Raw genomic sequence first — 27,733 nt, 5'->3', positions numbered from 1 at the left:
ATACGAGTAGATGCCTAAATGATTGTTTTAGAAAAATTCTTTGCATTTCTTGACCTTATCATAACAATTCATACGATTAATCTAGTAAGTTACGACCAGGTGTGTATGATTCGTGGCAATTTTTTTATTTATCACGAGCAAAGTTAAACAAAAATTCAAAAATGTTTCGAGGAATTTATTAGATTCTTATAACTTTTCGTTTTCAAAAAAATGTGTTTTTGTTCAATGCACTGAACCTAAACTCAATTTATCAAGTTGAAATTTTACTCCACTTTCTTGTTAGAACTTAGAAGTGTTACAATCAACGATCCTTCAAATGTTCAAGTAAGCAACTCATTAAGCTTGTTTTCAAAAAAATTATAACGGAATCATTTACGCGCTACGCGGTGACACGAACTAGTTTTTTTAATATTGTTTACCCGCGGAGAAACGAGATATTTTAATTGTCACCAAAATCTTAATTCTGTCGAAGATGAGCATTTTTTGGTAATTTATCCACATATACTTACCTAGTTGCCTAACTCTCAATAGATCACACGTATTTATCACCGACATCAAGAATTTCAAAAAATTTTTAATAAAATTGTTGTACTCGTATTATAGGGATACACAAACATTGATTACTTACCTAAGTATTTTTCAAAATTGAATGAATGAAATTGTAAGTCATCGATAACGAGATTTTTCACGGGCAAACTTAGAGAGTTAGGGAAGCATATTTAAAAATTTGCATGCATGCATGCATGCATAGTAATGAACTAGTCTGATTCTGCGAGTAAAAAAATTTCGACGATGTTTACCGTTATAGCCTAGCTGACAAATGGTCCTGATAAACCAAATGCGGTACCTAACGATATATTCAGATCGAACACTTTCCAAACCTCATCGTATACATTACAGCGTTCTTATAAGTATAAAAGGCATTTCAATTTAAAGTGATTTGACAAAAAATGAACAAGAAAAACTGGATTAAGGGCGCGTAAAGGTCAACCAACGATGATTTGACCACAGCCGATGAGATGAAATAACAAATGTTGACCCGCGACGAATCATTATTAGTTCTGATGATCTTGATCCTCACCATCAAATCTTTGTTGGAAGGGGATATGCAAGTTCAATATAAACAGAAGTAAACATTACTTACTTAACAGAATTGAACACATTTGATTCTACTTTTCAATCGTTCGGATATTGGAACCAGTTCTTGAATTGGTGGAGTCTGCGAATAAGAGGTAAGTTACGTACTTTCTTTTCCCAGTTATTATTTATTTTGTATGCGAATTCGGATAATATAGTGTTTATGAGGTTCAAATACCTATTGTAATACGATTTGTCGCTATACTTATCAATTATTTTTTCGAATTATTGAAATTTTTATTGTTTCGCTCACAAAATCAGGATTTTTTTAGTTGATGATTATTTTGAAAACGTGAACCGTACATTGCCGAATTTTTATGTTTCTTAAAACTTTCGGGATTGAGTAATTTTTTAAAAATTTTTTGCTTTGGATTTCTTACCAATAAAGTCAACGATTCTTTTGTATTTTTAGCCGTAGACATTTTCTCGCCACACGAAGAAAAAAACACAGGTAAACAGGTTTCGTAGACTAATCACGGAAATCTAATTTATTTTTCTACCCGCGGCTCGTGATCTTTTTCCATTGTCTGCGGGTACCTACGAGTATACCTACTACCCACCTACGTCTATTACATTTCTCTTTTTACTTTGGGGAAATAGTCTTTGAAATTGGTTTTATCCGTGAAAGGTACCGTTGCTCTTTTTCTTGTAATAGGTGCCCCAATCTAATCATACGACTATGCGTAATTGAGTAATAAAAATCATTATTGTGTCTCATTGGAATATATGTACTTTCAATGGTGTAATTCAAATTGTTGATAAACACGAATTTTTTTCAATTATGTATTCATTTATTTGGAAAATGTACCTAGGTACCTACATATATTTAAAATAATTTTTTGTGGCCATTCTCAACCGTTGAAGGGGCATTTAAAAAAGAAAGAAAGAAAGAAAGAAAAAGTTAAAATGAGCTGATTTTTGAAAGAAAAGTATGCACTTCAAGTTATTATTCTGATTGAATATTTTTGGCAATTTTTTTTTTCAATTTTTCTTTTTACAATCTTATTTTTTTGGATACCTAGATTAACGCAATTTTTGTTTCCATATTAAAGTAGGTAGTCTACCTATCTTGTAGTACTACGTACCTACATATGTGACTTCATTTGTTTTGATTTGTTTCAATAGTGTCTTTTATTCTGTTTTTTCAACAATTTTTCCCCCTTCATCAAGACATAGGTTAAGACGAGATGATAGTTGGGATTTGAGAATATTTGATTGTAAGTTTATGTTTTCAATTTTTGAGTCGATTAAAACCACATTTCTATTAGGTACTTTACTTAGTTGTAAGTATCTATTGTAGATTTTTTGATGGAAGGGGGCGTGGAGGGAGTGACAGAAATTCTGTTTTATCGATTAGGTTAATTTTTGTCTGCGTAATATCGTTAGTACTTAGTAGATCTTTACATCTTGAAAAGAAAAAAAAAATTAAAAAGTAGTAATACCTACAGAAACATAGGGTACCTACTCGTAGTCATATTTTAAGAACCCTCTTACTTTCTATATGAACTCAGAAATTATTTACGGCCGTATTAGAAGTGATTTGTAAGTATTAAGTATAGGTACATAATGATCTAATTTTTCTATCAAGTTTAAGTACATATCATAAATAGAAAACTGCAATCATCAAAATTCGAATTTTTATAAAATGAAATAAATGCGAGTTGTTGCGCACCATTCTACAAAATAATATTCGCGAGTAAAAAAATAAAACAAAAAAACGAAACATAAACTTTTGTTCTACAAAAACCCCTTCATTTTGTTTACACGCAATTATTTAAGTATCTATACTCATTGAGTTGCCGAAATCTTCACAACTGGTATCACCGGTGCTTTTTGGTACTTAATGCATCTGTGGATGTGCTTTTTAAATTTTTTTTTGCGTTTTTTTCAAAAATTTTGTTTGATTTTCTATTGGACCTTTCATTTATTTCTAGAGAGCTATTCAAGCCATAAGAAAACGTGACTGACAGATTCTGTTTTTCCTTTTGAATTTTTACAAAAATACGCTGAACCTGTTGAATACATGGACGAAACACGGTTCTTACTTCTGCCATGTGATACAATAATGCATATTTAAAAATTCTTTCACTGCTAACGGAAATGATAAATACCTAGATAGGTACCTAGTTAGGTATGCTTTTACTTGTCACATCGGAATCGCTGTATATTCGGCGGTGCGAAGTAGTAATATGCAGGAATTACGAACGTGATCGGAAAATAAAACGTCATAAAAGATTGTCTGATCGCCTACCATGAACGAAAATTATACACATAAACTAATACAGGCTATCCGTGTGTGAATGCTTCTTTCAAGTATATTTATTTGTAAAATTTATATACCCTTTCTACAACATACAACTCTCTTCAAAATGCGAATTTGAAAAATAACTAGGTAGGTAGGTAGGTACCTACCTGATGTTCTTAATGAATGCATCATGCATGCGCCTTCCACATGTTTTTTAATCCATGAACAGAAAAAATACAAAATTATTCTTGCTATTCCCTAGGGAAAAATTGCATTTGTTATGAGTTTGCTATTACAAAGTAGGTACATACAAAGGCACCTCAAACGTGGTTTTAAAATCACGAAATGATCTAATTTAACCAAATGTACCTAATTCTGTGATGAAAAAGGTGGACGTCGACAAAATGAGACGGCTAGGCTGAAGAAGACGTAAGGTATAACTATTCAATTTGTACGTAGGTACATATATTACAAGTTCCCTATCATTTTTCACTCTAATTCTGAATTGCCATGACTTCATTCGGTGTCATTGTGCAGTACCTCTTGTGAGATTAATAACTACGCACTTTTTCTGTTTTTTTTTTTTTTTTTTTTAATTTGAATAAAATTGCGCGTTGTTGGAACTACCTATTGGAAAAAAGTTTATTTTTAATAAATGAAATTTTTAATTTTTTTTATACCTACCTATTCAATCTGAAGTAAAACTATAATAAAAAATAAAGTTGAAAATTAAAAAAGAATTCGTGTGATTGATTCGTCTGCGTTAAATTCTTTTATGTTTTTGTTTTTTGATCGGTACCTCTACCTAGGTACCTATACCTATATTATCGATTTCATTCATCGTCACCTAATTGACAGTTCATATTTAAAGCTGTTAAGATAATGGATTTTGACTAAAAAAATTCTACTTCCTGTTTTTCTATTATAGCTGACGATGTTAAGTTAGAGCTATAGTTTCAATTATAACAAAATCTTCAAGGTGATCAATCATCGATTAAAACAAGCACGACGATTGAAAAATTCAAAGCACAACGTCGATTATGATCACGATTGGTCAGGTGTGCATGAGTTCTCTTCCACCAGTGAAATTAATAAAATATGCCTAAGAAAATTGTCGATTCGAAACATATTTTCTAAAAGTTCAATGGTACTCGTATTCTTCATTAATTAGATAAATATTTGTAAATTTACGAAAATATACCTATACCAAAAGATTCAACATGCGAACATTCTACAGCTGTACCTACTATAAAAGCATTTATAGGTAATTATGTAGGTAGTAGGTACATGCACCTATTGCGAATCTATTTTCCATTTTCTCTTAACTACCGTTAAAAACAATGCTCTGGTTTAAAAAGTGATTTTCGATTCACAAGAATAATAAACACGTATTTAGTACCTATGATAATCGTGATGGTGTCATGCTATTGAACTGTACAGATGTGTATAAAGATGACCAAAATCAAAATTGAAAAACAAAACAAAAACCTGCAAGTTCTGATTCATACCTGCAGTTTTACCGCACGTGTTTCAAATGATCAATTCAATAAAAAAAACGTTTTACAGTTTACACCAAAAACAATTCCACGTACTTAGGTATGTGTATTTATTAATTATGATGCTGTAAACACAAGACAAGGTAGGTAAGGTACCCTATCTGAAACCGCATCAGCGTTTCGAGATGTAAAGTGTACCTACCTAATACTCACTTTTTTGTGGCAACTAACCCGATTATTGGCAGGTGTCTAGCTAGGTACCTAATACTTAAGTACTTTTCTACACCGACACATCTTAAAAATTATTTTCGTCGGAATTAATTTTTAATGTAAGTTTATTTTGCTGCAATGTAATCGAATGTGATCGACTTAATTAATATACTTATACCGTTCTTTTTATTTTATTTTTTCAGCTACAATTAAAGAATTGAAAAATGAATTCAGTAAAAGTAATCGGTTTGCTGTGTGTTTTATTCACATTTGCATATGCCAAATACACATCTGGTGAGTCATATTTTGGATTCTTATGAGTTATATATGAAGGTATATACCATATTATAATAAGTATCTTTATATTGCGGTAAAATGGCTATTAAAATTAACACGTTAAAGTGTTCAATATGTAGATGTTTTACCTAATATTTGTGCTTTTTTGTAGGTACCTACCTATTTATTTATTTATTTATTTATTTATTTATAAGATAAAAAATTCGTGATCATTTCCCGCGATAAAATTGTAACTTCTTTTTTCATTCCGTTATTTTTACGTTAGTGTAGAGTATTGTTGTTTATATTCTAGGATTTTTATTTCAACTAAATACATATTTATAATTTTGACTTTGCAGATCGAGGAAGAGTGGTATGTTATTTTAGTAATTGGGCAATTTATAGGCCTGGCATTGGAAGATACACAATCGATGATATTCCAGGAGATATGTGCACTCATGTAATTTATTCGTTTGTGGGTGTGAGTAATGTCACTTGGGAAATTTTGGTCATAGATCCAGAGGTAACTATCTAGTAAATGAGATTGTTTGGTTTGAAAATAACAACCTACCTACCTACCTACCTACCTACCTACCTACCTACCTACCCACCCTAAATATTATAGAAATTTAAGAAGTACGTCCGTATAGCGTTATTAGATTACAGATGTAATAAATTTGTTGGTATCCTACTGCCTTTCTGTAGTCCAAATTCATCATTCCATGGATATAAGCTGAAGCTATCATTTTTTGAATTTAATTTGTTTTGTATTACCTGTAGGTTGACATTGATATGAATGGATTCAAAAACTTCACATCGCTGAGAAATAAACATCCCGGTTTAAAACTAGAGTTGGCTGTTGGTGGTTGGGGTGATGGAGGTAAAAAGTATTCCAGAATGGTTTCAGTAAAAGAAAGAAGAGCAACTTTCATTCAAAGTGTTGTTCGTAAGTGTTGGTAAAATTTGTTTTTTCAATTTCTAGGTAGGTACTAGGTACATTCATAAGTACCATAATCTTTGGATTTATATTGAAAATCATTTCCTTTTTTCATTTTTTTTGTTACAAAATAGAATACATGAAAGAATTTGATTTCGATGGATTTGATGTTGATTGGGAATACCCGGGAGCTAGTGATCGTGGTGGATCATTCAATGACCGAAATCTGTACTACTACTTCATACAAGAATTACGAAGAGCATTCGACAAAGAAAATCCAAATTGGGAACTAACTATTGCCGTGCCACTCGCTAAATTCCGATTACAAGAAGGTTATTACGTGGAAGGACTTTGCCAGTAAATTTCATATTTCATTGCATTGCATATTCGTAGGTAATAGGTACTTCACTAGAGAAATACCCCTTTTGAATTGTTATTTTTTTTTTGTTTTAGAATTGTCGACGCTGTTCATGTAATGTCATACGACTTGAGAGGCAACTGGGCAGGATTTGCAGATGTACACAGTCCTCTTTACAAACGACCACACGATCAATGGGCGTATTCTGCTTTGAACGTGGTAAGTACCTCTACCTATATGCGTGCATTTTTTTCATTAAAACTCCCTTCAATAAATTGTATCAATTGGGTAATATTAAAATGAAATGATTCTATAGAATGATGGTTTAGAACTATGGGAAAATCTCGGATGTCCACCAAGAAAACTTGTCGTAGGAATACCTTTCTATGGTAGAACTTTTACATTAAGTGCCAGTAATCAAGATTATAAACTTGGTACCTATATAAATAAAGAAGCTGGCGGTGGTAAACCTGGAAATTACACAAAGGCGAAAGGATTTCTATCTTATTACGAAGTGCGTATATAAAAAATTATATACTGCGGATCCCCGCGTACCTACTTATTTTTCTCACGCAAGCTTAATTTAAAATATGTAGATCTGTATGTTACTCAAAAATGAAAGCAACGGTTGGACCCAAAAATGGGACGATGTTGGAAAATGTCCTTACACCTATAAAGGTAGGTAACCGAAAACCTGCTGCTTCACACTATAATCGGAGTAATTTAGATTTTTCGAATGTAGGTATGTACATTAATTGATCTACATACCTAACATGTATATTTTTTTCCTGTAGATACACAATGGATTGGATATGAAAATCCCACCAGCGTACAAATTAAAATGGATTTCATTAAAAGTAAAGCATACGGTGGTGCAATGACTTGGGCGATTGATATGGACGATTTTAGAGGAGAGTGTGGTCCAGTAAATCCCCTGATTAAAATTTTACACGATAATATGGCCAATTATGTAGTATTGGATCGAGAAGTTGCGACTACACCCACGGTAAAATATAAATTTTCAATTTTTCTTGCATTTCTAATACTAACCTAGCTTCGTGTATCAAAACAAAATTGATGAAATAGGTAGGTAAATGAAAAGCAGTCGAATACCTAGTAATTGAATTGAATATTTTCCTAATCAAGTCAGTGCGCCTAGTTATACCTACCTACAGTATACATAGTTGGCAAGTAATACAGATAAGTTGCCTATGCAACTAAAATGCAGGCAAATATGTCATTATCATTACAGTTGATGTGTTTTTCAATGCTCAAGCTTGAACATGTCTCGTTTGTAATGATTAACTTTTTTTTTTCAAGTGTTGAAAAATTTATGATGAAAGTTCACATACTGGTACTAATAATATTATTATAATATTTGGTAGTCTGAGTGGGCGCGTCCACCAAGTACATCTGGAAGTGACGTTTCTGTTCCTGGTACCACTAAATTCACAACTAGCATAAAAACGACGACAAAGGCGACTGAACCAACCACTTCTGAACGAACTACTCAAGAAATTACCACCAAGTCGACGACTTATTCATCAACAGTTTCTTCAACACCTTTAGTCACCTCGAGTTCTATTAAATACCCTTCAACTTCATCAACTACTGAAAGAGACATTGAACAAGCTATTGAATGCAGAATTGGAGAGTATTTACCTCACAATGACTGTGATAAGGTAAGTTTAGGCGAATCTGAATGTATGCATTTGAAAAAGCATTTATTCCAGATGAAATCACTCCAATTTCAATTAATAATAATGCTCTCATCGTACTTATTTTCAGTATTATAGATGCGTGTATGATAAAAAAATCGAATTTACATGTCGACCTGGAACTGTATGGAATCAAAAAATGATGACCTGTGATTGGCCAGAAAATATAGAAAAAGAAAACTGCGTGTATAAAAAATGAGTAAACGGAGATAATGCGCGCTCAAAATTTTATTTGTCTAAAAGAAGTAGGTAGTTTCCCCTCAAAATCCACCTAATTACGCCAATTTTTTTGGAAATTTGAAGTGAACAAACTCTTCAAGTAAGTAGGTGGTAAGGTTCTTCGGCATTGGTCATGTTATGCATCTACCGTCTACGCACACACGCACACGTTCTTGATGAGTCAAAAATATACCATCAATAGACACAAAATAATTTCTAAATTTTTATAATTTTTCACAAATTTTCGTGTTTTTTATAATTATTACTTTTAGACATTTGAATTAATTTAATGTAAGTAATTATAGTATTTATGATTTTGCTTTGTGATCTCTTTCAAAATATTTTAAATTGAATTTTGATTCAATAAAGAACCCTGTTATATTTTCAATAATAATATATGGCATTTAATAAGTACCATAGATTTTCCTGTAGATAGGTACTTACCTAGGTAAAACAATCTTGATAAACATAATAAACGAAAATGTAATCATCGCAATAAATAATATGTTGATTTCATTGATATGAATCCGTACTCACTCGTTTTTATTTCAAGAAATGAAAGCAGATGAGCGACTGGGCATTTTTATGAATTTTTATGAAGTAAGTTGGTAGGTACTGCTCGATTCATAAGTACTAGTACGACTGGTCTTGCTTTCGATTTGTACGTAGTAAAATTTTGATGGTTAGATAACTTAAAAATCACTCATCATTGGAGTTACCAGTCAAAGTTCGTTTAAACCTTCTTTACAGATTGAATCGCGACTAAAAATTGAATAATTAATTAATTATCTCGTGAACTGAAAAGAAAAATATACGACTTCGTACCTCTACCTACCTTTACTGTTTTCATAAAATTTCAAATTTGAAACTTGAAAGGCTGAAAATAAAAAAAAAGTTAGTTGTTATTTTGTTTTCTTAGGATATTTGTAGAGCGCGCAGTAACCAGTTTCATTTCATTCATCGTCTCTGTTTTTATTTTTTATTAATTTTTCATTTGACGATGTTGTCGTAATAAATGAATCAAGTCTTATAAAGTTATAACTGAAATTGAAATCTGAAACAAAATGTTTGAAAGTATTTTAAAGCATGAGTAATATAATTATTATGATTTCATTTTTATAAAATTACACACAATTGCAAAGAGCTTTTTATTTTAGTCTACTAAGCAGCCTATTATTGTGTGGGTCTTGGTACATTACATACTTACTGTGTGGCTTTTGAATAAAGTCATCAAAGAGACTCTTTCATTGATGAATTTTAGCATTTTCTGAATAAATAGTTGGAGTGATATGAAAAATGTTCGTATATGAAGGGACATTATTTTGTGAGAAAGAAAGTAAAGTTCCAAGTTGATTTTCAAATTGGTTTCAACTTGAATTCGAAGAGTCGAGTCGAGGACTATCAATCGTATATAGGTACTATGAAGAATTTTGTTACTTTACTTTTGAGTTTTGGGAATGATTTAATTGTAGGGGCTAAGGTACTTATATATATGTGGTATATTATACTCGTATGTAACGCGTTCAAAGGCTTCCTGCAGGTCGAGTTTTGTTTTGAAAATTTGACATAGGTACTAAATTAATGTTTAAAAAAGACAAAACTACTAAAGTTTTTCTTACGATTTATGATCAATTTACATTTATAACAATACCATCAAAAGTAGGAAAAAATGAAAGATTGAAAAAAAATCTCTACTGTAATAGAATATCTTATCGATCATTGAATGAATTTTATAATAAAATAAACAGCTCTGGAAAATATTGCAAGATTAATAAATTAAATTTTTTAATGATACAAAACGAAGCTATTTTTGCAACAACACCCTGAGAAGATGAGAAAAAAACGTGTTTAGGGACATACCACTCCCCCCTCGCGAAGAGGCCATGTTTGAGTTTAATTTTAATTCATTTTCTGATTCTCATACCATATCAACATTAGGCAATAAAGGGTAATATTATCAATCTCCGTGGTTTGGTAATAGGCTAATAGCCGCATTCCATTCCTATGGAATCTGTTTTCTGATTGGTTAGTGAAGTGATGCCAGCCGCTTTGCGCTGCGTTCGTCGTTCGTGATAATCATCCACATTTCCAAGATGGCGAAGTGAAATAGTAGTTGCGCGTTTTATTTAAAATTCTTTCGGATGGATTTTTGTGAATTATGCCGCGAAAAAAAAGTGCTGAAATGCCCTTACCTGCAGGATGGGATTACGGAACGGATTTCGACGGAAAAGTGTATTTTATTGACCATAATAATAAGAAGACTACATGGATTGATCCCAGAGATAAGTAAGTTTTCTTTTCTTATTACGTACCTTATAGGAGCCTCAAGTTGACCGTGCTTTATTATTTATAAAAAATGCATAAATAAATATTATAGCCGTGTAAAGTAGCTTAAAAGTGAGTTCATTTCTCTAATTTTACCTCGTACAGGTGTAAATTTATCTCGAAATTTTTTCAAGTTCCAGTTTAAATTTGTTTTTGCGATGTGTGTTGTGCTGCACTCTGCAGCAAAATATGCCGTCTAATAGCCGACAGCCGTATTTTCAAGTTGATTATTGAAATAATTATGTAGTTTTTTACCTTATTATTCTTCACTATTGTGCGAAATTCTTTCGAAAATAATCCTAAATACCTACTTACTGTTTTCATTATCGATGTATTTTCATTACTTCAGTCGTAATTCATCGTTAGAGTATTTATTACTGCAAAGAAAGGTACATAAATCTTCCTAATGTGCTCAAAATTTCGCTCATCTGTTGATTCTTTCCTTTCTCGGTGTTATTGTGAAATGAAAAATTGAAAATGTTTTTCGAATAAATGTTTCCTATAATTGCATTGCTATTTCAATGACATTTCCGTATTTTGATACGAGTTCATTTAAATTAGAATTTTCTTTGATACTTAGTTCTCGTGACTGTATTCATCTATTATGAACCATTTGATCTAATTCTGTGAAGCTTCTAACTTTTACTCCGGCCAATTATACCTTATATTTGATAATACATACTTTTAAAACACTCACAAGTTATTCTTGTTAGCGAATTCAAAACGATTGTTTTGTACGAGAGTTTCTTATCGATGTTGACACTTGAAATTCCTGAGATTATTTTCATAAAAGAATAAGAACACAATATCAATTTTTTTAAATCCGCCGCTGCAATGTTTCCTGTTCAGTTCTATTTTGATTACTGTAACGACAAATCCGTCTCCGAAAGTATTTTTTTCCTCATTTGATTTTATGAAATTTTATTTTGAGTGGACTATTGCAGTCGATGCGAGTTGAGTTTTCGATATAAGAACTCTTCATTTTGACATTTCGTTGCATTGTGAAACTCGTGTGATGGCTTGAAAATTAGTGCGAACGTAATCATTTTATTGATGGTAAATTTTAACTGATAATAATTTTGTACTCGGTGCAGTTTACGTATTTAAAATCATTCATCCTGAAAGCAAATGAGCATGAATTGTATTCATAGTCTCAGATTTCAAGACGTGTGGATCCGTACATGCTGAGAGACGAGAGTATTACCACTTCTTAGAACTTGGTTAGATACATGCGTAATTTTCTTAGTGAAAAAATAGGGCTGTTAACTGTTTGCGCTTTAAATCGTTTGCGCTTCCCATTGTTCTCATCCAGAAGCGCAAACGATGTATTTTTTTCAATCGTTTGCGCTTTTTATGTTCGTCAGTGTAGCCAGGGGTTCTCAAAACAGCATTTGAATATTCAGTTTTTGTGAATTATTTTTGAATGTTTTAGAATTTTTCTGTAGTGGTGCTTTTTTGAAGGAAAAAACGATGAATTTTAGAAAATCTTACCAAAATTTTGAAACAATGCTGAAAACGTAAGAAAAAATCGTTTAAAAATGCGAAAATATGTCATACAAATATTGGAAGCATATAATTGTCTTATGCTTTTATGACTAAAACAAGCAAAATATAAATTCGTGCATGCGTACAAGTATCTATTCAGTTCAAAAATCAGTATTCATTTCAGCAGCATCGAAACGTTTATTGATAACACTTCATTTAATAAAGTCAACGGCATGTACCAGGTAGGTCTAGGTAGTTAGGAATGTATCCTACCTATGCAAGGCGCATATTGTACAATGTACCTGTATACTCTCATACCTATTACATATGCGCTGCGTACAACTTACAATAATCATTTACCCATTCTCAGTATTTATAAGAGAAGAGAAATGTAAGTGTAGGTACCTATTCATGGGACTCCGTTGAAGTAAAGAAATGCTTCCGCATGAATTTGTACGTGTATACCTTCCAGTAGGATGTCTAAATGTTACTAACAAGTTTGGGAACCCCTGGCTACACTGACGAACATAAAAAGCGCAAACGATTGAAAAAAATACATCGTTTGCGCTTCTGGATGAGAACAATGGGAAGCGCAAACGATTTAAAGCGCAAACGATGATTTCCCAAAAATAGAATACATTTTTACACGTGGCGTGATGTTTGTCTAAAAAACTAAGCTTCGGAGACCGCACTCTTCAGTCTTTAAATTTTGAAATTGAACGCAACCGGCACTGATGAATAGGAGTGCTCATTTGATCACCACAATGGATCAGTACTTAGCTGCTAAAGTGAAGTATTTTGATTTTACAACTCACTAGGAAGTGCCATTGTGGGTAATTAATGGGGAAACATTTTAAAAACTCCGATGAATAATGAAATTTACTCAAATTTGAGAATATCTGCCCCTCGTAAGACGTTGATCGCATTCGCTTGTTCTAAATAAATTTTTAAGATCATTGCCCGGATTTCATGATTTAGCCTTGAAACCACTTTTCCAGCGCAGCTAACAATAAGTACATAAGTATTTGTTGCTTGAAAATTCAGAGAAAAAGCTTGCCATAAACTTCAGCAGCTGTTACATAGGTCATTCGCATGTTTTTATTCCGCGAGTCAATTTTCAAGATTGTTGCCAGGGTTAATTTTATAAATTTACCGAAGAGCGGTTTTTTTTATTTTATTTTGAAAATTTTCTGGTAAAAAAGTTTATTTATTCACTATTACATTTTTTTCAAACTTTAAAAAATTTGCTAAAATTCCAGTAATGAACTTCCGTGGATTAAAATTGAACAACGATTCTTTGATCGATTAGTGTGAGTGCCGTTTAAATACCTAAGTAATTACTAATTACGAGTAAAAACTATGCTGTAGCAGAATATTTTTCTCGTGGATTAAACACGAGTGTAAATTTACATTCATTCCCACTATGTTGGATTATAGGTACCTAAAATGATGGTCTGTGTAAATCATCGTTTGGTTTTATTCTTCATTCCGCGTGGAGAAATGTCAAGGATGTCTTTAATTAATATGATAAATAATTGAAATGTTGTTCGCAGGATTAAACCAGACTTACTTGTGTGATGAATATGAAAAGCAAATTGTTAATTGTTTTTGCTGTCGAATTTAATAAAAATAGTCCAAACATATCGATATTCGATATGCTTATGATTAGAGTGCGGATTTTTATGCACGAAAAATCTCAAATTATGCACATAATTTATGCATTGTAAAAGCCTGAAATATGTCATTTTTATGCATTTAAATGCTGAAAAATGCAAAATATGCACAATTGATATGGGTGTTGTTGGAAAGCATTTTTCAATCTGAGTACAATGGTAGGACTCATTTTTTGCATTTTCCAATTAAATTCTATAAAACACACAAAAAAAGGAAAAAAAATACAAACAGCATGTATTGAAAATCGTCATAAATTGAAAACTCATAAAATTAGTTGTAAAAAATTTTTATTTTCATTTTTTTTTGTTTTGGCAGTCATTTCGATTTAAAAAAAAAACTTGTAAAATGAAAATTTTGGTCGAAATTTTTGAAATATGCTGAAAATGGCCAAAATATGTCGTTTTATGCACATTTAATGCTAGAATTATGACGTTTTATGCATTTACAGCCAAAATATGCAAAATATGCACAATCAAATTGAGCTCATTTTACTCAAAATGTTCCGAATCACAAAGATCAATACGATATGCGCAATTATCTCGTGCATATCAAAATATGCAAAAAATAAAAATCCGCACTCTACTTATGATGATTCGTAATGATTCAAATTTCATTTTGTTTACTCAGCTGGGGAATTTAGTTGAGTGTTTGACGAATGAACTGTGTCGAAATTGTAGTGAGACAGTTGGGAGAGACGCCTATCACAATTTATTATGTATCGTACGAGTATTAAATGAAATCAATGACAATAATGGTCAGTATATGGATATATATTATATAATTCGATTGTGAGGGTAGTTAATTTCAACTTTGCCGCGATTTATTTTTGATTTCTTAATCGTAGATTGTTTCAAATGTAAAGCTCAATGGAGAAAAGTGTCTTGAATTGCGTACATATTTGAGACATTGAATATAAAGTATCTATATTAGATAATACTTGCATGGCCTGAAGTAAAAAGCTCTTAAACAAATTGAGTGAAGGAATTTCAGAATTTATTGTTGTAGAAAATCAATTTTTTTTGGAAAAAAATAGCTCGAGGGTCCTACGAAAGAAATGAAGTACAATTGTGTGGTATAGAATTTCTTATACCTGAAAAATGTAGTATTAGTTTTTTTAAAGGGGAGAATTGTTTTTGAGACACTTCCTTTGAGCCAAAATTAGAATGTACCTACATCTGAGCATGGTGGACCAAAAAATTGGAAGTGGAGTGAAATGCCCCTGTTGTCCACTGCCCCCTTATCATCAGTGCTACCCTGTTCACCTTCAAATTTTCAAATGTACCTACAGATAGACAATATTCATACAGTTGACAACCACGGTGTCCACAAGCCTGGAAAACCTGGAAAAGTCAGGGAATTTCGTAATTTTCACGCAAAATCCCTGGAATTTTGAAAAAACGATCAATTGCAAATTTCAGATAAGGACCTGTTATGAAAGGAAAACATTATTTATTACTTCTCGAACAACAAATTTTCAAAAGCTTTTGCCCTCGCTTCGCTCGGGCTTGTTTTCTTTTCTTTTTAAACGGCCAAATGAACATTTCTAGATAATAGAAATCAAAGTTTTAAAGCCAAAAAATGAATTCACGAAAAAAAACATCGTTTTTATGCATCTCGAAATACAAATTTACAAGAGCTTTCGCCCTCACTTGGGCCTGTTCTGTTTTCTTTTTCAAAATCAACTTCCTTTTAAAAAAGGATTATTCAAAGTCTAAAATTTTAAAAGCCAAAAAAAACCTACTCGTTCTCACATAAAAAAAACCTCGTTTTTATCCCTTTCGAAATGCAAATTTTCAGATGCTTTCGCCCTCGCTTCGCTCGACCTTGTTCTCTTTTTTTTCAAAAGTAGTTAACTTCCTTCAAAAAAACATCATTCCAATATTAATATTTAAAAAATCAAAAATAAACTCTTCTCATTTAAAAAAACTTCGTTTTTAGGCATCTAGAAATGAAAATTTTCAAAAGTTCTCGCTTCGCTCGGGTCAATTTGTTTCTCAATTTTAAGATGAACAAATTTCACATTTTGATGCCTCCAAAAATCCATAAAAGAAAAGAAACATTTTCAAAAGTTATTATATTGTAATCAATTCGCCAAACTTGATGCATGATTTATTCATTTATTTATTTATTTTTAATTTAAAAAGTTAATAATCTTTGAGCTGTTTTTTATATCCGAAGAAGTATCCAGTTCGAAGAAAAGCTTATTAAAAAAATACACCCCCCCCCCCCAAATTTTTTTTTTTTTTTAAACCAAAGTATGGGGTAAGCATAGAAAATTGAAAAAAATGGTCTAGAAAAATGGAAAAATTAGTCTGGAAAACCTGGAAAAGTCAGGGAAAATCATTTCCAGAAATGAGTGGACACCCTGAGTTGAGTATGAAACCTACGAAAGAGATGGAAAAGTATTTACTCCTGAAAAGTGGAGTGTAAGATCTTTAGGGGGAACCCATTCAGACAGTTCAAAATTGCTTTACTGGTTGCTCTCAGAAAATAATTGAGTTTTGCTCAAGAATTTTCTTGAGGCAGAAAAAAAATCATGCGAACTGATGTGATACCGATTAAAAACATGGGTATTTGGTAATTGAAAATAGTACCTATTTTAAATAAGATATGAAATACATATAAATGGGGATAAAATAATTAATTTACATTCGGATATTTATTAGTATAGTGTGCAGTACAACAAGTGTCGCTTGTTCTTGTTACTGTTCATCAGTTATAAAAAAATTGTAATGCATGAGGAACTATTCTTGGACGAGACTGCCTGTCGTCGACCATCGTCCTTTCCCTCAGCTCTTCATCGCTTCAGTATTATAAGGTTAACGCGATGCGTGGTTTACGGTGCTGTAAAATCGTATAATATGTACAATACATCATTCAGTTGTGTGCAGAATGCGTGTCTGTTTTTGGTTAAACATTTACTCCTCTGTAATTCTGTATACTTACTTACTAAACATTGTAGGGTTTTCTCTCGTAATGGTTCTCCATGTAATGTACTAAATTAATCGTTAAGTATTGGGTAAAATTGATTTTTGTGACGCGAGGATAGTTTGAGTTCGTAGAAGGTCGATGTTCAGATGTACGTATGATCGCCTTTCTGGTCTCATTTCAATAAAAATTCTGTTGTAGAGATGATAGTTTGGTCGAAAAGAATCTCACTGTTCAGTGTTCAGCCATCAAGAACCATTTGAATTCGCACCTTCGGACTTTTGAGGAATGCGGTTATATCTCAAAAAAGTGACATTTTACAAGATTGCAATTTTCTTGTTTTCAAAATACTTTATTCATGATTTTCATAAAAATATGTACTATTAAATATTGGTTATCTTACCTTCGTTTAGCATAAGAATACTTTGGAAAATAAGTGAAGAGGAAACATTTCAAAATTTGGAAAACATTTTGAATCGAACGAAGCGTCCTACAAAAAAATTACATGAGAGCAAAGTTGTAGAGAATTAAATTTCCAATCGTCATAATGTCGTTAGTTTTTTTTAGAGTGCTTTGTTTTTGAGTTTTTCTCAAGAAACTGAAATTTCATGATACGTACCAATTCTATTTTTGTATTTTTTTGTTTTTGTACAAACCAATAATGAATACACTTTTTGTGACTACATATTTCCATCTCAAAAATGTTCAAAACTATCAAAATTGTTTTTTAAAAATATTTTGTACGTATGAAATTTACTCACCAAAAAAGGGGGGTTTTTGAGATGTAACGTTTTCGACTCCAGCAACTTACGATACGCATTCATATTTTTATGTACCTATCGCATATTTCAAGTTCAAATGAGGATCTACATAATATAACAAACTTCATATTATGAAGGTGATGTAAAAATGTATCAAATCTACACGCATCTTCACGTATGAAGAAGGAATAACAATTCGAGCAATTTATATATTTTACTGGTTGCTGTATGTTTTGATATTCGTTGAAAGTCTAATCACATAAAGAAAGAGTGCACGTCATTAATTATAAAAATAAAAAAAAAGAAGAGGAAAAAAGAAAAGAGATAGAGAAAGAGAGAATGATCAACGGGATATGGATGATTTACAGCGGTCCTTCTGGTTAGAAGAACAGACGTGGTACAGCTGTAAATCACGGTTGTATGTGTACGTCTTTAGGCGGTTGTAATAGTAGAATAGTAATAGTAGTACGCGCATTACGTCGGTGCTCGCGTATTTGGGCAGTTAGGAATTTCTTTTTTGAAAGACAGAGATAGAATGAGCTAGTACGTTCACGTTTGAATTGCTTCCATGTGTGGAAATTTAAATTGGTATTATTATTATTATTATGAAGTGCTTAGGGAATTAATTTTTCTCTTTTTTTTTTTACCTATATTGTCGAAACAAAGGTATTATGGCGGAGTAAGAGAAGAGGTACGAGTATTTTACGAATCATTGGATTTTTTTTGTTTTTGTAATCCATATGTGGTAGCATCGAGTAAAGAGTGCATGAATGTGTGTTGAGAGGCAGAAATACGTGTATTCATTATGTTTTCGATGACAATGGGCTTTATTTACATTGTGTCATAATCTTTTTGAAAACTTCGCGTATTCAACTTTCGTTTTAAATTCATTTACTTGCGAAGTTTGCGATTTCTTTATGTATTTGATATTGGTATTAGCTTATGTAATCGCTGTGACGATGGTAATTTTCCTCTATTTATGTTGTTACGCGCTTATTGACGCATAGTTGAAGGGTTTGGATTATTGGATTCATTTTGGCATTTCACCTTGATACATCCAAAGGGTTAAACTAAATTGGTTCATTAAATTCAAGCCCTCTGTGTTACACCTGTTCCTTGTTTTGCTAGAAGTGATGTACTGAGAGACACCGAGAGGTACGTGTCACCCACCATTTGACGATGTTTCACGGCACTAGTAAAGGGTTCATGGGGTCCTTTTTAAGAAAGAACCAATATTCGAACTCAGCGTCCTCTTGAAATTGATAATACTTAATTGATATGCTACTTCACCATTATACATATTGATACATATATTTTTTTGTTTGAAATTTTGATCGAAATTGGAGTCCTTTTGACGTTCAAGTTGTGGCCCTTTTTCTTCATTTTTCTTTTCCGTTATTTCAATAGATGGACATGGTGATAATTTGTTTTCTGGAATGTTTGAGCAATCTGAGGATGAAAGTAGCACATAATTCCGAAAATACACAATTTTTTACTCGTATCCGCGTTGTTTACGTACGAATTCGTTGAATCATTCTATTATATCGAATTTGATTAATTCGTGGAACGAAATAACTTTTTTCTCGTCTTCAGCTAATTTTTGAAAGTATATACGTAAACATTATTCTGAGTTTAGAAGGATTGGAGAAGAGGTGGTGTGATGTCAGAAGTGAATAATTTTTTGCTCAACAAATTAGAAATTATAGTGAAATGGTTTTATAAGTCAAAGACAAAGATACAAATTTATTTCGTTGTAAAATATATTAACCCCTAGATGAGATTAGAAATTTCTCGTGTAACCCACCACTACGACTTGTGAAAACGATTATCCTTGGAAAAATCACGTGTCAGAAAGAGCGATTTGCGTACTCATTGAAATGAAAAAATTCGTCGAATAGTTTCGATGGCTGCGGCGGCGGTGGTTGCGGAAACGAGTGCCAAAAATTTGCTAATAGGAGTTGTTAAAATTCTTGCGAATCGTGCAAAAGCTATAAAGTTTAGAATATGACGTAAGCATTGATTTTTTTCCAATTTTTTGTCACGATTTCGCTTTCAATTTAATTGGAATTACGACTTCGGCAATTAATTTCTGTATGAAAACATACCTATTATTTTATCAACTTCACGTATTCCACTTGCTTTTTGAATAATTCTGGAACCTCAATCTTGTGATTGTTTCAAGCACTCAGTAGGTACTCACATCGTATTGAAAGAATAGTTTTCTCAACTCCAGATCGAAAGTCCTACTTACCCGCCCTCGTGTTAATCGCTCGGGTGTAAAAATGCGCACTTTCAACCCTCGTTCTGAAAAAAAAAACAACTTGAAAGTGATTTTGGACTCGTGTGAGTTGTTATCCCTGCTTCGCCCGAGTCACAACACTTTTCCGCCTTCGTTGTGTAATACATTATATGTACCGTATACCTACTTACTATTTACCTCTATAAGACCTTTAACAACCGCGCAGCCTTTCCCTGTACTCGACAGACTTGTATAATCCCCCTCCCGCTCCATGTGTAGATATATCATTGAGCAAACACATTGTATACAATTTTCCAACAATGTTTATTTTAAAGTTGAACCATGTTTGAAAAATTTAACCACTCAAGGTCGCTCAAAGAAAGCTCTCGTTATGATGCACGTAGATCCAAATTTAATTATTGTTGAAACTGGAAGGGTAATGTCGTTTGCGTACAATTTGTGTTTACTTCATAGACTTGTCAGTTGAGTTTTTGTTTATTCTATGAATAAGGCCGTGTTAATCTTATCAGTTTGGGCGCTGATTGGTGGAAATCTATTATTGACTCTTAGATAACCGTTGTATATAATATTTTAAGGCGGAATATCATGCTCGCTGAGAAACAGCTGTAGTTGTGATGATATGTATTTACGCGGCCATTTTTATTTCGAGGCGAATATTAGAAAATGGTTTTATAGAATGTTATCGTGCCTTGTGTGTAAGTAAATAACATTGATGTTCCGATTATGCACATATTACTGCTAGTACGTTGTGTTGAAAGGTGATGATCTGATGAATGTCTTTAACTTCATTCGTAAGATGAACAAAACAGAACAAGGAGGTAGGACAGCAGGAGGGGGAACGCTAAAATAAAAGGACAGGAGAATTCAAAATGAGTATTCCTGAGCAAAGCAACGAAAATATAAAACAAGAAACAAAAACAAATTTCTTGGACCACTAATTGCTTTTCTTATTATCTAACTCAGTTTTTAAAAAAATGAAATTGAACAAATTTTTAAAGGATTTCCTAGTGTTTTTCATACAAGTAGATTTGACGCTTTAAAAAAAAAACAGTTTTCAAATATCATTTTAAAAAATCGCTGATGTCAAAATTTCGCAAAAAAAAAATTGTCTACTGAAACTATTGACCTTGCGTCACTCGCATCATAGAGAAAAAGCTTCGGGTAGATCGCATCATGGAGAAGTAATGTAGAGTAAAACGAATTTTCTAGATGAACGGCGACGAAATAAATTTCTCGCAGTTATATTAGATCTTCGTCAATTTTTTCAATTTTCATTTTCACGGTATGTGTACAAAAGTCAAACCCTTGTCGTACTTTGACGCCTCTGATTTGTTTTTTAAATTCTGGAAACCGGCTGTCCGATATCTTGGAAGTGCCTAAATGAAACAAGGGCCTAGTTGATTTTGAATAAGATTTCTCGCCTTTTCGGTATAAGTGCAGCTTTTTCTCGAGCAGAAAACTCGTTTGGATGGTTTTTGAGTAAAATTATGTACATATGTATTAAGCTTCGACCTTCGCTTCAATACTGCCCTATTGTGGTCCCAACTTCATTGCCGGTGTTTGAACTGGACAAAGTCATCGCGATTTCTCAAAAAATACGTCTTTTTTCTCTCTTCCTTCGTGGAAATGAGAGATCATTTTTAAATGGAAGGCTTCAACCTGTGCACAGAGTTGGAAAGAATGTAACCCTACCAATTCCATGTTCAAAAAATTTTCCTCACGGGCGATCTTCGCTTTTTGCAAAAAACTTCCGTGCAACTTGATGAATTGTTATATATTTTCATCTTCCAAAGGGAAGTATGATTTTTGCCAACTTGAGAGTAGCTCTAGCTACACAGTACACCTTCAGTTCTCGGAAAATTTTTCAGCGGTCTTTATTCTATTTGAGAAAAAGTGCTTCTCTTGGGTATCTGAGCGCACTGAACAATAATTCCATTCGTATGGATATTAGGTATGGTACTCTCTTCGAAGATATGAGTATTGAGTATGTTACGTCGATGAGCACTCTTAATTATTCTAATTTGTCCGAAAATCGGCGACGAATTCTTTCATCTGGTGAATTGTGAATTTTCTAAACGTCGAGTGTTATACGTCGTCGCTCAATTGGACGGTTCACCTGTGGTCAACATTGGACGCGTAGCCCGCCTCCTCATTCTCTATACGTCGTTGCACTGCACCTTGCCTGACACCTTACGGATGACCGGCGCGGAGGACCACTCATCTTGATCTATCTGCTGTGCACACTGCGTCCACGTCGCGTCCTTCCTTCACGGTACTGCATGCCGAGTCCCGAAATTCGCGAGTACGATCAACAAACCACGCATTCCATTCTGCAAACGCATAACATCCATAGTACGAACCATTAGAGAAACGTAAATGCCACACCGGCCCGCCGCCGCGCTCTGTCCCGTGTCGGTGTCCTATACTCGCACTGTGCTGGGGGCTAGGCGAGGGGACCGTAAATAACACCTTGAATGTAAACGAAATACAACCCAGTGACTGAGACCGGAGGGAACGGCGGCGTGGCAGAGAGAGGCAGAGCGAGGCGAGACTGTGTGCTCGCATACCAACCTACAGTTGAATTCCATCCGCCAGTTATGAAGGATCTCTCAATGGTTCATTCTTTCTTATGTACTCGTATATTTCTTTTTTTTACGCAAAATGCGCCAGTACATCAGTACATGCATTACATACACCATACACATACTCGAGTTTTTACAATATGTACGGACGTTCGGACGAACGTTCACGTACTCTCAACTCATCGCTATACGCGAGAAAACATCCAGTGATAGAGGACGCCTTCTTTGAATGAATTCACGACCTTGGCCTATCTAAAATAAAAATAAAACAAAAAAATTTACAGCCAAATTTTGTCCAATGTCTCGTACATGCCGAATGAACTAACGCGTTTTGTCTTTATTCTGTCCTCGTCCCTTCCGCTGGTGCCTTCTTCATCATCTCGCTTACTCGCTCATTTTTTCTACATTTCAACAATACGAATTTTTTAGCTTACCGCTAATGTAAACGAACGACTTGCCACGCTAATAATTCCACAGTCTGTCGGAGCGAAGTTACGCTCGCACGTTGATATGTACTATTTTTTGCGTAAGCTACGGAGACAGATGCGGAGACCCGCGATCTAATCGTCTTCGTCGTCTCTTGTCTCATCTCTGTTGTCTTGTCACAGTCACACAGTTTCATGTGACAAACATATGATGTACATCTTAGCGACGACGTGTTGATCTCAATACCTATTGGTAACATGTATACTTATATAAAATCATTTTGGATTTGGAATAAGTATTGTGGAATTTGAGAATTTTTGGTCGTTGTTTGAATTTGACATGAATGTGTATATTATTCTTGCTCAACTCTTGTAGAATTCGAGTATGAATTTGTTTCCCATACTGAAGTTTCAATAAGGGCTATTGTACCTTCTTATTAGGAGGACATTTTTGGGTCATGAACCGGGAGAAAATTAATGGAGCATTGTTGAGAAATCGAAAAATTTGTCTGATTTATTGGCTGAAGGCTCCAAAACCGCTCAAATTTACCACTATAGTCGATTCAAACCATGTACCTGATTCGTGGTCGACAGCAAGACGATATGCAGAAGTATAGTGTTCAAATCCCATTTTTAGAACATTGGGAATTCTATCATCGCAGATTCCTTTCAACTTTGAGACTGGATCCAAGTCCTTCACGATCGAGCAGCTTTAAAATCTTGGAATATCTCAATCAGGGTGTCTACCAGGTCGCTATGTCGCTAAAAGTCGCGATTTTCGCCAAAAATACCAAAAAGTCGCGAAAAATTGTCCCGATTTTAATTTTATAAAACTTTTCGTATTATCATTCAATGTTAATGCTACTGCCAAATTAGCATTTTAAATAATCATAAAAATTCAAAATTTCAAAAACTTTCGCCCTCACTTCGCTCGGGCATATTATTTCATTTTCTTTGACCAAAAGTTGAGTCTTGATGATAGAAAAATTGACTTCTCACATCAAAAATGATATTTTTTCACTTCTGAAAATTGTGAATTTTCGTTTTACCAGTGCTTTTGCCCTCAGTTGGCTCGGTTCGTACGGGCCATGTATGTGTATTTTTAGAAATACCTATTGTAATCTTTTGGAAATTATTGTTAGATTGCTGGAAGAGCAGGACCGTCGAGAGGGGGAAAAGAGGAGAGTTTACCCCGGACTCGCTCATTCTGGAGGGTCCGACAAAAAAGGGCACGTGATGGAAGAAAAATGTGTTTTTTTACTTTTCAAAAGTCAAATTTTCAAAAGCTTTTGCCCTCGCGAATCAAAATTTCTGAAAAAATATCGTTCAACTCTCAAAGTTTTAAAGTGAAAGAATGAACTTCTCCCTTAAGGCTATTCTCTACCCCAGTGAAAACGTTCGAAATATGAAGCCGATTTGTTCGTTATTTTCATCGTTCGTTCATAAGATTGCATGTAATCGAGTGAACGAATTTAGTCGTACTTATGTCCCGCGACCCGCTCCCATCTAAACTTCAGACGGGGATTTCTCCGTGAATTTTCAAAATTCTTTCAATTTTTTTTCACCAATGCTAATAATTTATCATTAAAAGCGAGGGTATGTAGCCATATTTTCCAATTTAGCTTTTCCAACGGAGATCTGAGCATCAATAATACCTCCATTCAATTCCCAATGACGGCCACAAAATGACATAAATCAAAAATATCTCGACATACCCTCGCTTTTGAATGTTTTCTGAGTAAAATAAACCAAACCCCACGAAAATCCGTCCAGTAGTTTTCGCACAATCCCCGGCCAAAGTTCGTAGTTTTCATCAAAAATCGCTACTGATAACAGGGGTAGAGAATAGCCTTAAACAAAAAAAAATTAATGGTTGAAATGAATAGAAAAAGAACAATCGAAGAAATTGAAATTTTAGAACAAACTGGAGAAAGTTAAGTACATAGATGGAAAAGGAAAAAGAAAAGCTCGAAAATTTGGATGACTATTTATGTCACATGGAAACTATTGAAACTTGTCCAAACCCCCCCCCCCCCCCACCACCCAATAAGTGCGAACTTTATTGGAACCCAATTTTTTTTCGTTAGAAAATGGGGGGGGGTATTGAAAAAAAATCGCGAAAAAAGGTCGCGAAAAGTCGCTATTTTTGAAAATTAAATTTTGGTAGACACCCTGCATGTTTTTCGAGGGTGTCCATCTCCATATGAAAAGGAGGAGGTGTTGCGATTCAAATTTTACTCCAACATATTCATCAAATCCCTAATACGTCTGTGATTCCGTCATGATATTGAAAGTTAGGAACATCCGTCAACTTGGTATTTTCGATACGCTACGTTCGTTTTATGGCAGCCTTAGATTTTTCTCGGGTGTAGCGAAACTGGGAGTGGTTGAAAAAAAAGGTGTTGATTTTTTCTGGGTGTCGCGAAAACTTTTGAGATTTAAACCGATTGAAAAAGAACCCAAAAAAAAATGTTTGTCATTGTTCATTAACTTTTACCACAAAAACAGTGTCTGTGGCTCTGTACACGTTTCCAACTAGCAAAAAACGAACGAAACGAATAGTTATTGCTAAAAATTTGACTTAACTACATGTATGTAAAATTAGAGGGTGATTTTTTTCTGGGTGTAAGCGACCCGCTGCAACCGCTATACAAAAGACTGCCACCGCTGTCACTCTGTGAGTGTACGTGATAAATCGAAGGTATACATGCTTTTACAATACACTGTGAACTTGGGATGCATCTTTGCACGTAAACGTGTTAATGGTGATGTACTTACGTGTAATTAATTTTTCGCAAATGCCGCCGCTGTTATGTCTCTTGTCTCTTGTACTCTTATACCTAGTTTGGGAAGAGAGCTAGCGACATATATGTGCTGGAATATGCGCCATCGAAATACCATCTCGCGTTATTGAAAGAAAAAATGCAAGTAGATATTCGTAGGTATTGTAGACTGAAGTTACGCAACCGTTTCATTATTATTTATGAGATGTAAACGTTGTGTTAGACGCGAAATGCTAATGACGCTTTAAACCATACACCGAGCTAAATGTTGTCCTATTGTGTTATTTATTAACAGGTGCATTCCAAATATTTTATAACCTAAAAAGCGCGCGACGACGACGACGTCGTCGTCGCAGCGTCGAAAATATTTCGCTGGCGAATAATTCGAACGCTCTTTGGAGCGCGGCGAAAGTGTATTCCTCGCTCGGGGTAGATAAAGCGACTGATTTTAACTTTTGTTTTTTTTCTCCATTGTTTCAGGTACAGAAAACCTCACAGTTTTGCAGACTGCATTGGAAATGAACTACCCATCGGTTGGGAGGAAGCTTACGATCAGCGCATAGGAGTTTACTATATCAATCATTTCAATCGTAAGTGAAATTGATCGCAATTATTAACTATGCATAGGTATGCTGATTTGTACGCTACGTAGCTAGCTACAGTCAGTCGAATCAATGAAACGACTCGGTTCTCCTTCAAAATATCATATTCATCATAAATACGTACGCCTCGGTGCAAAAATTTCGTACCAACTCAAATTCTGCTTGAATAACGTTTTTCGCATCTTCACGATTCACACGATTACTGCGTCTCAAATATCTTGACTAAGATATGCAAACGTTGTAAAAGTGCACTTGTGCAGAGACGATTTTTAGAGGTCGAAGTATTTACGCTGAATCGTGCAGATTGAAATATTCGTCGCAGACCATGGGAATTTTCCGACGTTCGATATGTGATGCCATTTTGTATGATAGCTAATTAGATTAGAAGTGATATTTTCTTAATGCTTTTTTTTTTTAAATTAGCGTGGAGTACAAGGGGCAGTGGGAGTCATTTGCCTCCATTTCCTGTAGAGCCTGGATGCATATGAGAAAATTTTAATTTAAAAATTGAAAGCTAATTGATGGTCTAAAAATTACTCCAAAACAACTTCGTATGCATTTGGGAAGTCGAGAATTTCAGTAAATTTGATCAAATTTTGATTTCTTCGTGGAAAATCAGGTTTTGAATTACAAAAAAATTTACTCAAAAATTGAAAATTCCAAGTTCGACATCTAAAATCTATTGTGGTGGAGTATTCAAACTTTGTATTTCTATTTTTTTTTTGTTATGGCTTGAAAAAATTTGTCGACGATAGGAATGTCTTCTCCTCTTGCAATACTCATTTGAAAAAAAAATTTTTGGAGTAAGACAAGAAAGAGGAAAGATGGGCATACTGGGTCAAGTTTTTACATACTTAAGCAACTCGTAATTATTATTTACAATTTTTTCTTCGTGTTTAAGGGTGTACTTTAGCTTCCGATTTCCCGAGAAAATAGGTAATGAGTAACTTTTATTGAAAAATATTTGGCTGCCAAATTGAGAGTTTAAAATTATACTTTCTAATTTTATCAGTAAACAAATTACCGATTTGTTCGCGAACGAAAAATGAATAATTTTTGAGAATTTATTTTGAACGAATTATTAAAAATTGTGCGTGCGCATTTCTGCATTAATTGTTGCACTCACACTCGCACACGTTGTTATTAAATACATTGGAAGCGTTGCCAAATCGAATTTTTCGTTTAATTTCAAATAATTTTCCAAAATAATTCCGACTTCCGATTGTCACGAATAACAGAATTTCCCTGGCCAAGCGCGTCACCACTTTTTCTTCACGACGTTGTCGTGGAAAGTTGTAATTGACGCGCTCGG

General features: G+C 33.7%; 2 protein-coding genes across 2 annotated transcripts in view; both read left to right on the top strand.

Moving 5' to 3' along the window:
• The first annotated feature begins 1,083 nt into the window (after positions 1 to 1,083).
• On the top strand, positions 1,084 to 9,128 carry Cht5 (Chitinase 5). Its single transcript, XM_065345095.1, has 11 exons — positions 1,084 to 1,232; positions 5,292 to 5,382; positions 5,724 to 5,887; positions 6,145 to 6,310; positions 6,436 to 6,658; positions 6,755 to 6,878; positions 6,976 to 7,173; positions 7,256 to 7,337; positions 7,454 to 7,665; positions 8,045 to 8,341; positions 8,448 to 9,128. Exons 2-11 carry the CDS (start codon positions 5,313 to 5,315, stop codon positions 8,574 to 8,576), a joined length of 1,665 nt encoding a protein of 554 aa, XP_065201167.1. The 5' UTR covers positions 1,084 to 1,232; positions 5,292 to 5,312; the 3' UTR covers positions 8,577 to 9,128.
• A 1,489-nt stretch (positions 9,129 to 10,617) lies between these two features.
• kibra overlaps positions 10,618 to 27,733 on the top strand; it is a 51,010-nt gene continuing 33,894 nt past the window's right edge. The window contains exons 1-2 of the mRNA XM_065345092.1: positions 10,618 to 10,882; positions 26,300 to 26,409. Of these exons, the coding sequence (XP_065201164.1) occupies positions 10,755 to 10,882; positions 26,300 to 26,409 (238 nt within the window). The 5' untranslated portion in view covers positions 10,618 to 10,754. The remainder of the gene's footprint in view (positions 10,883 to 26,299; positions 26,410 to 27,733) is intronic.

This window comes from Planococcus citri, chromosome 1 (genome assembly GCF_950023065.1).
Source record: "Planococcus citri chromosome 1, ihPlaCitr1.1, whole genome shotgun sequence".
NCBI lineage: Eukaryota > Metazoa > Arthropoda > Insecta > Hemiptera > Pseudococcidae > Planococcus > Planococcus citri.
Note: the sequence above shows the minus strand (reverse complement) of the source record. Positions and strands in the feature narration are given on the sequence as shown.

Coding starts and splice junctions, on each gene's coding strand:
- Cht5 (XM_065345095.1), top strand. CDS start 5,313: ATGAATTCAGTAAAAGTAATCGGTTTGCTGTGTGTTTTATTCACATTT. Junction 6,311..6,435: donor TTTCATTCAAAGTGTTGTTC/GTAAGTGTTGGT, acceptor GTTACAAAATAG/AATACATGAAAGAATTTGAT. Junction 8,342..8,447: donor CTCACAATGACTGTGATAAG/GTAAGTTTAGGC, acceptor ACTTATTTTCAG/TATTATAGATGCGTGTATGA.